We start from the raw sequence: 11,221 nt of genomic DNA, 5'->3' as shown, positions 1-11,221 counted from the left end.
GACAGCAGCATGTCCAAGGCGATCGTCTTCTCAGAAGCCACGGAGTCGATTCCTGCTCGGCCACAATCGTCGAAGAAGAAACTCGTGACCGTCGGCCTGACCACCAGTACCGAGTCATCCAGGTATGCAGGCACGCGATACGTTGAGCATGGGGGACGCATGCAGTGGAGGGCCATATCCTCCAAGAAAACACGATTAGGTGCTATCTCGCGTTTCGAACTACCCAATCTTTCATCCATCCTTCAGTGACATGAACAAGAGACAAACGTTACAAACGCAATACTTTCGTCTGCATATGCTACTTAAGTTGAGGCGGTGATAGTGAAGCTTCGGCGTTCGTCTTCTACTCCTGTACTTTTTTTTTTTGTGTGTGCGATGGTGTTGTTCTTGTGGCACGTAATATTGACGGCATTCTTAAACACAGCTCGAAACTTCAAATTGAAGAACTTTGAATACCACATATCGGATATGGCAAAGAATGATTGAATGACCGACGCATTTCGATCCTTTCAGAGCGAAGGACGGGACCCAGCCAGATGATTTAGCCCTGCTCGACAGTTCCGTGCTCCGCAAGACGGTCTCCCCGTCGGAGGAATCGAACCTGCAGCCCGACACCAGTAGCATGACCGTTCGGTCCCACAGTGCCTACACGACCGCGGCTCATTCACCACCTTTAGACATGGACAGGATCTTGGGCAGCGGCTTGTTCCAGTGGGTCATCGTGGCCTTCGCTCACCTGTCGTCCGCCCTGGTCTTTATTCATCACATGTCCATGCAGACGTTTCTGCTGCCTGTGGCGTACTGGTGCCGGCCTCCCGCCGACGCCAACGTGAGCGCCAGCCGCTGGAAGGCGGAGAACATCCCGCTGCGGCCAGACGGCACGTACAGTCAGTGCACAATGTACCCACCCGAAGCGCCCGAGGTAAACGGCACGCGCGTCGAAGTGGCCTGCACCGAGTGGCAGTTCGACCTGCTCCCGAGCGAGACCACGATCGTCAGCGAGTGGAACCTGGTGTGCGATCGCGCCTGGTACGTGCCCGCCGCCTTCGTCTACAACAGAATCGGCGTCGTCATCTCGGTGCTCTTTTTCGGCCAGATATCGGACAGGGTTGGCCGACTGCCCGCTGTCTACGCTTGCACAGTCCTCACTGTGGCATCCGCCGGCGCCGCTACGCTTGCGCGGACATTCATACACTTCATAGCCGCCCGGATTCTTCTGGCGGCATCGCTGAGCGTCCTCGATATCTCCATGGTTGTCATTCTGTTCGAGAACTCGGGCGACAAACACCGGGAAGGCTATTTCTGCCTGGCCATGACCGGAACAGTCGTTGCAAGCATCCTGGCTGAGGCGCTAACCCTACCGCGGCGGAATTACAAGGCGCTGGAAGTGGTCACTTTCTCCCTCACGATGGCACTCGTGCCAGTGTTCTGCCTTGTGGGCGAGTCCATCAGCTGGCTTCTGGTATCCAACAATGTCGAGCAGGCCGAGAAGGCGATACAGCGCGCCGCTGCGTGGAACAACCACCAGATCAACGAGGAGAGCTTGTTCTTCACAGTCTCATCCTTTCGTGCCCCAGCGGCACTGCCGAAAATGAACTTCCTCACTTTTTTGGCCAGCAAGGAATTGTGGAAGCGAAACGCTACGCTCTGCTGGACTTGGTTCAGCATTCTGCTGTCCTTGTACGGTATGAACCTGAACGGCCCGTCAGAAGAACCCTGGCACCTCTTGTTACTCACCGTAACGAGGGCTGCCTCGATTTTGCTATTCTGGGTATTCTTGCTGGCTAGTCCCCGCAAGAGTTTGCTCACACTAGCGCTGCCGTTGACCTGCTGCATGTTGCTTTTGTACGGTAGCCTCAAGGCCGAGCACGAAGGACACCTGACATGGATCCTCGGCGAGATAATCGTGAGCATGCTCCTCGGAGAAGCCACCGCCGTAAACGTATTTACGCTCGAGTTGTACCCGACCGTAGTGCGGGGCATCGGGTTCTTTTCCGCCTACTTCTGCGGGCAGCTCGGGGCTACCTTAGGGCCGCTTCTGCCGCAACTCGAAGCCCATGTGTTCCCAACTGCCGCCAGCGTGTTCTACTTCGCAGCGCTATTCACTGCCACTTTCCTCATCAGGCTGCTTCCGGAAACCAAACGCCAGAAGACACCGCAAACAATGCAGGATATCCTGCCCTGAATCGGAGTTGAATGGAGGAGGTAGATAGATGTGTAATTTCCCTTTGATTCTTGACTAACCTTTGCAGACTGATAGCAAGCGATATCATGCTCCCCGCTGATTGCTGTTGTGTCGTACAGATGACCGATGGCGTAGATTATCGTGGTTTTCGTGTTTCTTTCGTGTATGTTAAAGCTCAAATGAAGACACAAGTACGAACAGCGTAATCTTAATATCCTTCTCTTCAAGGATACAGTATCCGCCGGAGGTCGCTGTGTGCGTGCCTGCACCCAGAATAACGTATGGCGTTACCGTCAATCTATTTTTTGTTGTCCTTTATCAACTCGTATTAGCGCTGAACCGATGGCATATTTCTGAATCTGCCCATCAATACTCGTGCTATTCAATTTCAGGTGCTGTGCATTTGCCTGGTCAATGCAGAAATCAATTGTTTCACGAATTTATATCCAACCAATAAAGACAAGAGTTGTAGATTGTAGGCGGGTGTGGTCTCCGAGACAACGGAAAGTGAGGTTTGTTGGTGATGTCGAGGGTAACCAATATAAGAAACCTACGATAAGCCACTATAAAAAAAACTCTCAGCCCAAGCACTCCGTACAGATGGTTAACCAGCGAAGCTGAAACGTGAGGCCCTGGTGTTTGTCATTGGGTAAATCCCGACGCTTCATTAAGAGTTTCTCAATTATTGGTTACGTCTTTGTGTTTCTTAACGAGGCTGCACACACGTTCGGCTGCGACGGAGAGAACGCGACGTCAGCCCGTAGTCCGCCGTTGTCGCTTGCGTTCGATGTCTCACTTTGCTCGGTGGCGTGGTTAGAAGCAACCGCCCTGCACTGCCACTTGCGATTTTTCAAAAGGCAATGAATGGCTCATGCCCCCTTGAGCAATGTCTCATACCCCCGTAAGCGTGGCCTCGCCATTACGGCGACAGTTACACAATCTTTGTGGAGCGAGAGGGACCCTCGACCACATAATATGGGAATGTCCGTACTCTCCCGGGGGAACGCACAAAATAGGTAGTAAAGACACCTGGGAGACCCTGCTGCGCAGGTCGGACTCTGAGCTCCAGCTCCGGCTCGTCCAACTGGCTGAAGAGGCTGCTGGGACCCAAGACCTCCCAGCCTGCGTCTGAGGCGGCGGCACTCGCCCCCTGAGCTGCGTGTCGGGGGGTGGGTAGATCACCTTATGCGTTGGACAATAAAGTTTATTCTATCTATCTATCTACGCTGGAATGACGAGCGGCAACGGAGCCAGCTGCGGAAGAAGACGACGACGCCCGAGCCATTGCTGATGATGATAGTTTTCAAGCGAAGCTTGCATTGACTCACTTGTATCGGTGTTGCTGTTGTAGGAAAACACGAAAAGCCGCGCGAAAATAAAAATTGCTTGTCGGGCTGCGAGAACACCATGCTAACCGATTCAGCCACTGTTGTTACTTTTCTCTTCATTTTCAGAATTCAGCCACTGTCGATTCTTCATACGCGCACTTTACAGCAGGGGTTTTATATGCATGAAGAAGTAGACGCAGAGCAAGGAGCGAGCCAATCACAGGCGTCGCCTCCCTCCGGAGGAGGAAAAGGGTGTGATCGCGCGTTCCACTCGCCTCGCGCCCGCCGTTTCTCACCAGAACCAGCGCAGCACGACGCGATAACGAAACAACTGAAACTCCAAAGCTCACGCGGTGCGGAGTCGAGCGCGCAGGGTCGAGCGAAAACGAAAACTTTCGACCACCCATACTGCTGAAGGGTAACGTCAAAATGTTATTTTTTCTAAGAATCGAACACAAGTAGACAAGTAGCATTTTCTTCTGTCTTGTAACCTAATGAAATGATCTCTTTAGTACGAGTAGTTGAGTACTAGTGACATAAATTATGATGAGGAGTGCCTTCGTCATCGGGCTAGTACCGGAATGTCACTGGGGGGGTCTCAAATCGTGTCATGCACTTACCTCAATTTCTCGGTTACTAAAGCTCTGTTCACGATTATATTGACGCCTTAGACGTTCTAGAGCATTGCTTTATCACTTTAACTTGACTTCATAGTAACCTTTAGTGTCCCTTTAAGCACTCCCCATACGTTGGTCGATGCCGAAGATAGTGCAATGCCGGACCGACCCGCGGCGGAGGTGCAGTTCGCCATTAAGGGGCCCACATACACAGCTTCGCTGGTCAGCCTTCTTCACAGAGTGAACACGCGGATACGACAGTGGGGAATGTGGCCCTTAACAGATTCACTATATATATATATATATATATATATATATATATATATATATATATATATATATATATATATATATATATATATATATATATATATTCATTGCTGCGTCTGTTCTTGAGAATAGTATGGAGTCCTGCAAGCTCTCCTCATGTTCAGATTGTGATACAGCATCGGCATGTTCATTGCCCATTATGCATGCCACAGGGGCTTGGAATACACTGCAACATAATGACGTGTCCTTTCTCGACGAGGTGGTGAAGCATCAGTCTGATTTCTAGAACTAGTTGTTCGTGGGGTCCGCGGCGTAAGGCAGAAACCAAACAATGAAGAGCAGCCTTGGAGTGATTGAGCACGCTCCATTTCTTAGGCAGTTCATCAGAAATTACGCGAAGTGCACAACTAACAGCAGCGAGTTCCGCGGCAGTCGATGTAGTCTGGTGAGATAGCCTATCTTTACGGTGGAGGTTTTTGCAGCAAATATCACCGATCCTGCAGACCCATTCGCCGTGGTTGAAGCGTCAGTATATAGATGATGATGCTCGTTGTATGTCTCGTGCAGCAAGAGCACGAGACTAAATTTCAAACCTAAATTCTCGCTTTCCTGTCCACAGATATTAGCCAGACGTTGCAAATCACTTTGCCTGTGAGCTAGCAACACAATGTCGTCCGCATAAAATAAACCTGGAAGCTGCTGGTCTACTACTGTATACTCGCCTGTTTGTATGAGAGATTAAACCCCATATTACTTTCTTCCAGCGCCCTCTCCATCCTCACCATGTAAATCATAAAAAGCAGTGGGAATAAAGGGAACCCCTGCCTCAGTCCCTTGTTGATATGAACTTTGTCCTCGCTCCTCATTCCTTCCCATTCAACGCAAACGGTATTTTCTAGGTAAATCTCTCTCAAAACCTGTGGACAATCGTCACCTAAGCCTTTCCCTTGCAGCCCGCTAAAACGCTTGCAGCTCAATTAAATGTGCGCAAATCGTTTGTAAGCGCCTCTATGAAACTTTTTTCCAAGTTGTTTAGTCATTAATAACAAATAATACAATAAAAAGGCTATTTAGTCTTTTTTTTACTCCAAAAAAACATTCCAGGAGTCTGGCAACGCTGACAAATACGCCGCGAGCGTGCGGTGGCATAGAGTTCCTCACTAACACCTAGAGGGAAATTTGACGCCACCGTCTATGGAAGTTTCTTAAAGAGCACCGTGCCGTCATGGCAATGACGCTATATGTGTCTGCGAGGCTCGTGTTGGCTGGTGTTGTAAGAGGCTTCGTCTAGAACGTAGATATGGCTACACAAGTAACGTGTTCTTAAAGTAAAATTTTCATAAAATGTTTCAATTCACGCATATTACATCTTTACTCACCTACAATGCACGACCAAGCGAAGAAAAGCAAGAACAGACGACAAACTGTTTCAAAGCGAGCGCGAATCCTGTCGTCTGTCCTCCAACTTTAGCGGCCCGCTGATACTTTTTACGTATCACATAATTGTGCAGGCAATAACAAGTTCTCATAGTTAAACAAAACATGCTTTTGTCTAATGATAAAGCTAAAACAGCTTTTTACGTGCCATTTTAGTAGAATATGAATCATTGTGACGTACGGAACGGCTTGCCAGGCGCGTCTTCAAGGCGTCCTGGCTCGCCGAGAACGATGCCAATCCGAAGTCACAATATACCGGCATTCCCATGCATACCACAGCGCAGCAGCGCCAGATTTCCCTCTATAGGTAATATGATGAGAAACTTTATGCGCGGTGGCCGTCCGTCTGCTTTTAGCCGAATATGTAAATGATGCCAGCCAACCGTCGGCGTCGTCCCACTGCGTCTATTTGTGCCGGGCGATGTTCGCTGTGAAAGTTCGCTCCATTTATCCCGGGCTTTACAGTGGGTGCCCGTGTGGGTCAAACTTCACAGGAACTCCCGGCACCAGTCGCGCAAGCACTCGTAGCACTCTCCCGCTTGCTTGCTGTTGGCACTGCAGGCACTTTTCAACCAGCTCTCAAAGCTTTGCCGGTTCTTCTTCAACACCAAGAACTGCCCAAGGACGACATAGGCCTAGAACAACAGAAGAGAGTAAAGTTTAATCCATTCACTTAAGTTACCGCAGGACAGACGTGCAAAACTACATTTCCATACAAAAGCAAAACAAAAAGAAATGCGAAGCTCCCTAAATTATATCTTTTTTTAATTCTTCGAACGATGTTCGTATGTCATCGCATCTGTGATTTATCATCGTGCACTCGTGGGTGACTTGCGCGTCTGCCTCGCCGTTCAGTGTGCAACTTGAGTCTTCAAAGCAACTTTCATTACAGAGTGGCGGTACAGTTAAAAGCGCGAGAATAACAAAGCAAACCGTACAAAAAAAAAAGACCACACGACTCGGTTTCTGCAAGTTAAACTGCGCGAAAAGACGAAGACAGTACAGACAGTTAACCTAGCTGGCTGCTGCCGTGACGAATACATGGGGGGTGGGGGGAGGTATTCTGTAAGAGTCCACCTAGTGGACTGTCCATTTCGGCCACTGCTGATTGGATGCAGCTCTACGAGAGACGAGGGGACGAGCGGCCCTAGCTAATCAGCAGTGGCCGAAATGGACATCCCACAAGGTGGGCTCTTACAGAATACCCCCCCCCCCCTGGTCCCCTTCTCGAAACATTGCGCGTTGCCCTGAAAAAGACACGCCTCCTACTCAAAGTGCCGAATATGTTGCCTTAACAAACACAGTTCTCCTTGTTAAAACATCGGCTTATTTTTTTTCTTTTTTTTTACACACACACATACACACATGCACTTAGGACCAGCGCTTAACTACTAACTGAATATTTGTTCTTGAATACTACCCTTAATATTTACCACGTCCTCACTTTTGACATAAACCTATCTAACGTAAAAAAGAGGCGCGAATGAAGTTCCTGCGCTGAAGGGACCATGAGACACTACCCGGCCACATAATCGTACAAAACCCGACAGAGTGGTTTATTAATAACAGGCAGCTGTCCTCTGGTGTGTTCGTCTTTGCAGAGTGCCGCACCAACATACATACATATACCGCATGTCCCACGTAACTTTAGCCAAACCTTAAAGATATGCAAATGCCACGTATCTGGACATAACCAAGGTAATGTTGTTTGCCGTTGCATGGAGATACTCAGATTGTTATTTTTTTGCATTCCGCCTAATTGCATAATTAGTCTTAATAAACTTCTCAAATAATGTTATTAGATTAAAAGTGTCAATCAGAAAATTGTATAGCAGCATGAAAAACTCCCGACACAGCTTTCTGTTGTGCAATACGTGCTACATACAAGTGTTTTCCCTGGCGTGAAAGAAGCCCGCGAATGCACGCGAAATTGTCGAACGACTGGCCGCTTAAGGCACTTTACGTGTTCTCGCGGGCTTCTTTCACGCTAAAAAAAAAACACTTTTATGTAGCACGTATTGCACAACAGAAAGCTGTATCGGGAGTCTTTCGTGTTGCTCTACAATTTTCTGATTGACACTTTTCCTCTAATCATGATATTTGAGAAGGTGAAGAAAGTCCTGCCACGGCTTCATCACTTCCCTCCAAAACCCAGCTAAGCCTACCCCTCTCCGCAGAGTGACTGACTCGGGCCACATACACTGGTACCAACAGGTGTATGTTGGTACCAGGCCTCTTACATTGAATCGACTGGGTCACCTACATCGAATCAGCAATCTTGTGAGTGACCAGCGAGCCTGTGGACTGGCGGGTGTGGATAGATTGATCGATCGATCGATCGTTCGATTGATTGACTGATTGATTGATTGATTGATTGATTGATTGATTGATTGATTGATTGATTGATTGATTGATTGATTGATTGATTGATTGATTGATTGATTGATTGATTGATTGATACCCCAATAAACCATTCACAAAATTGTATTTTATAGCTTTGGTGTTTAATTCAGGCCATCTGGATCCCCAGCCTCAGTCTAGAGATTCAGATGCGTTGTTTACTATGCCTTTACTATAACCATAGTTATTCAATAATCTTTTCTGTCGCTCTCTCTCTCTCTCTCTCTCTCTCTCTCTCTCTCTCTCAAGTGTAGAGAGGCTTGCAGGCGCCGCACCAGACGCAGGGGTCGTTAACTCGCTCGATCACTCGCAGCAACATCACTTTCAGGGAGCTTTAATCGGACAGAGCAGTGCACGAAATGCCCGTCTCACCAAGAAGGCGTCGTATTGGACGTTACGTTATACGCAAAAGTGAAGGCATCCACGAAAATGATCGTCGAAAATATAGGACCACAGGAACGGTTGAACGCACTTTATCAAACGCTCTGTCTTTCAGCCGCTTGCCGAGGACGTCGCCAATACCAGCAAGCTCCGTCACGTCCTTTTCTCCCATGGGCTCAGAGACAAAGTTGCGGTGCTTCTGTGATGTCGAAGACATGGCTCGCTTTCGCTGCATAGATAAGCACCCAGTAACCGTAGTGACACTTCAGCCCTTTAGCAATATCATAGTAGCTTTGCTGCTTAATTCTGAAGCAGAATTCGGAACTATCACAGTTGAGCATGAATTTTATAAAGTTAATTGGACCCCATAACTATCTTGTTAAACCGAGAATCTTGTTAATTCAGAAACACTTTACCAGTCGTGCGAATTACACAGCACTTATTCAAAAGTCAACAGTTAATGAATTTTTCGACGAAGCCAAGAATGGGGGAAATTGTTTGTTATAACTTAGGTGCACAAGTGATAGGTAAATGGAAATGAAAATGGACGAAAAAAAAAATTGTCAGGGGAGGGAGCCGAACTTCCACAGACGTTCACATCCCATTCACATCGCACGCACTACGCGTGCGCTGCTCTGCCAATTGAGCTACAGCGGCGGCTGTTTTCACGTCCACGTTCGTTGATATTTATGTATATGTACAAGATATAACCCGGGGAGTGTTAGCCAGCGCCACTGATGGCCATGGCGACAGATGTGGCACATCCTTTCGACCACCGGCGTCACGTTGTGTGTGAACAACAGGCAGCTGACCAGTAAACCTCCGTATGCTACCCTAAGGCATTTGACCTGCCGGAATCGAGACCCGGCCTCGCTCTGCAATGAACGCGAGCAGGGAGAATCAAGGGGCCCAATTTTCGTTAGTCAACACCACTGTACAGCGCACTGCTACGTGCAACAATGGTGCGGTCACAATTAACATTATTGATAGCGCGCCTGAATGTGGTGCTATACACTGATGGCGCTTACATATTAACCATAACCACCGTGATTCCGTGAGGGTTATAGAATTGTGCTATCTGCCATAGGCAATCTTTAAAAATTTTGGTGCAGCTACAAAGGAAAAAAAAAAAGAACTTGTGCTTAGCAGTAGGACACAAAAGGCCCTGATACACAAAGCAAACGAAAACAGCCCACGATTGCCTCGTTTTCTTTCTAACAGCAGAAAGGCGACGTGTATTTCGCAGTTTCGAAGCAGTCATGCGGAAGAAAAAGTAATTATACAAACCGTAGGGAACAACGACCATACGGATAATAAAAAACTGATCTGAACCCTAAACGTCACCCTACCTTAAATGTATGACCCCTACGCCCAGAATTTTCAACATTTATCCGCGTCTGCAGCATAAAGTTTCGGATTCACCGTGTTCCTGTAGAGGGCCTGGATAACGTAACAATTCTATTCACATCGCACTTCGTCGGTATAGCTCGAGCGGCGCTTAGGCCCCGTTATCACTGGGCTCGGCCGGCCGTGAACTGAGGATGATAAGAAAGATATGGGACCGAATAAAAGGAATCCTCACACCATAGCATCCCAGTAAAATCTGCTGCCTAAAGGTTGCTCTAACGCCTGAAAGCCAACCCAACCTGCATTTCAGCGTTTCCGTGCCGGTAGCATAAAGTTTCGGATTCACCGTGTTCCTGTACAGGGCCTGGATAATGTAACAATTCTATTCACATCGCACTTCGTCGGTATAGTCCGAGCGGCGCTTAGGCCCCGTTATCACTGAGCTCGGCCGGCCGCGAACTGAGGATGAGAAGAAAGATATGGAACCTAATAAAAGGAATCATCGCACCATAGCAGTCCAGTAAAGTATGCAGCCTAAAGGTCGCTCTGACGCCTGAACGCCAACCCAACCTGCATTTCAGTGTTTCCGTGCCTGTAGCATAAAGTTTCGGATTCGCCGTGTACGTGTACTTACGTAAGTTAGCTACGGCGCAGCATCAGAAATGGAGCTTGCTACTTGGCGCTATCGAGTGTGAAGGGCCTGCCTGTAGTCGCAAATGCTCTCTTGTGTACCAAGGGTTCGCCTCATATAAAAAAAACTAATACAGAAAGCAATGAAACGCTCTAACAGCTGCTAAGAGCGACAACAGCAGCAGTAACGAAGAAAGATGACACCAAACTGAGCCGGTATACTGTAGCGATTCCTTTCGCTCGATTCTATGCCACTCTTGTCATCCACCTTTCACGGCTGGCTGCTCCCTTGGACAACGCCGGCGGAGCGTAGCTCTGACGTGCGCTGACGAAGCGAGAAAAGGAATGGCATCGGAATAGAGCCGTTGCATTATTCCAGCCCGGAATTATTCCAAAAGAGCGCCTGGACAAAAGACACGCGTTCACTAGTGCCTACGACTGCACAGCACAACATGCAACAAGTTCAACAAACTCACCTCGGGTAAGACGTACGGAGTAGGTGTGTCGAAGCGCAACGCCGGCTGCAGACGCGAACTAGCAGAGATAGCAGACGGTCGCAGACGGCGTGCCGAAGCAAATGCGGTGCTCGCCTTTGCGCCGATCGCGACGCTATCGGACCCCTTCTC

General features: G+C 48.5%; 2 protein-coding genes across 2 annotated transcripts; one reads left to right on the top strand and one right to left on the bottom strand.

Annotated features, from left to right (window-relative positions):
• The first annotated feature begins 232 nt into the window (after window positions 1–232).
• Window positions 233–3,368, top strand: LOC126527488 (solute carrier family 22 member 7-like). Its single transcript, XM_050175319.3, has one exon. The coding sequence runs from the start codon at window positions 623–625 to the stop codon at window positions 2,183–2,185; it is 1,563 nt and encodes a 520-aa protein (XP_050031276.1). The 5' UTR covers window positions 233–622; the 3' UTR covers window positions 2,186–3,368.
• A 2,096-nt stretch (window positions 3,369–5,464) lies between these two features.
• On the bottom strand, window positions 5,465–11,221 carry LOC126527272 (barrier-to-autointegration factor-like). Its single transcript, XM_050175051.3, has 3 exons — window positions 11,072–11,221; window positions 8,710–8,847; window positions 5,465–6,472 (listed from the first exon to the last, which is right to left on the bottom strand). Exons 2-3 carry the CDS (start codon window positions 8,833–8,835, stop codon window positions 6,326–6,328), a joined length of 273 nt encoding a protein of 90 aa, XP_050031008.1. The 5' UTR covers window positions 8,836–8,847; window positions 11,072–11,221; the 3' UTR covers window positions 5,465–6,325.

This window comes from Dermacentor andersoni, chromosome 9 (assembly GCF_023375885.2).
Source record: "Dermacentor andersoni chromosome 9, qqDerAnde1_hic_scaffold, whole genome shotgun sequence".
NCBI classification, from domain to species: domain Eukaryota; kingdom Metazoa; phylum Arthropoda; class Arachnida; order Ixodida; family Ixodidae; genus Dermacentor; species Dermacentor andersoni.
Note: the sequence above shows the minus strand (reverse complement) of the source record. Positions and strands in the feature narration are given on the sequence as shown.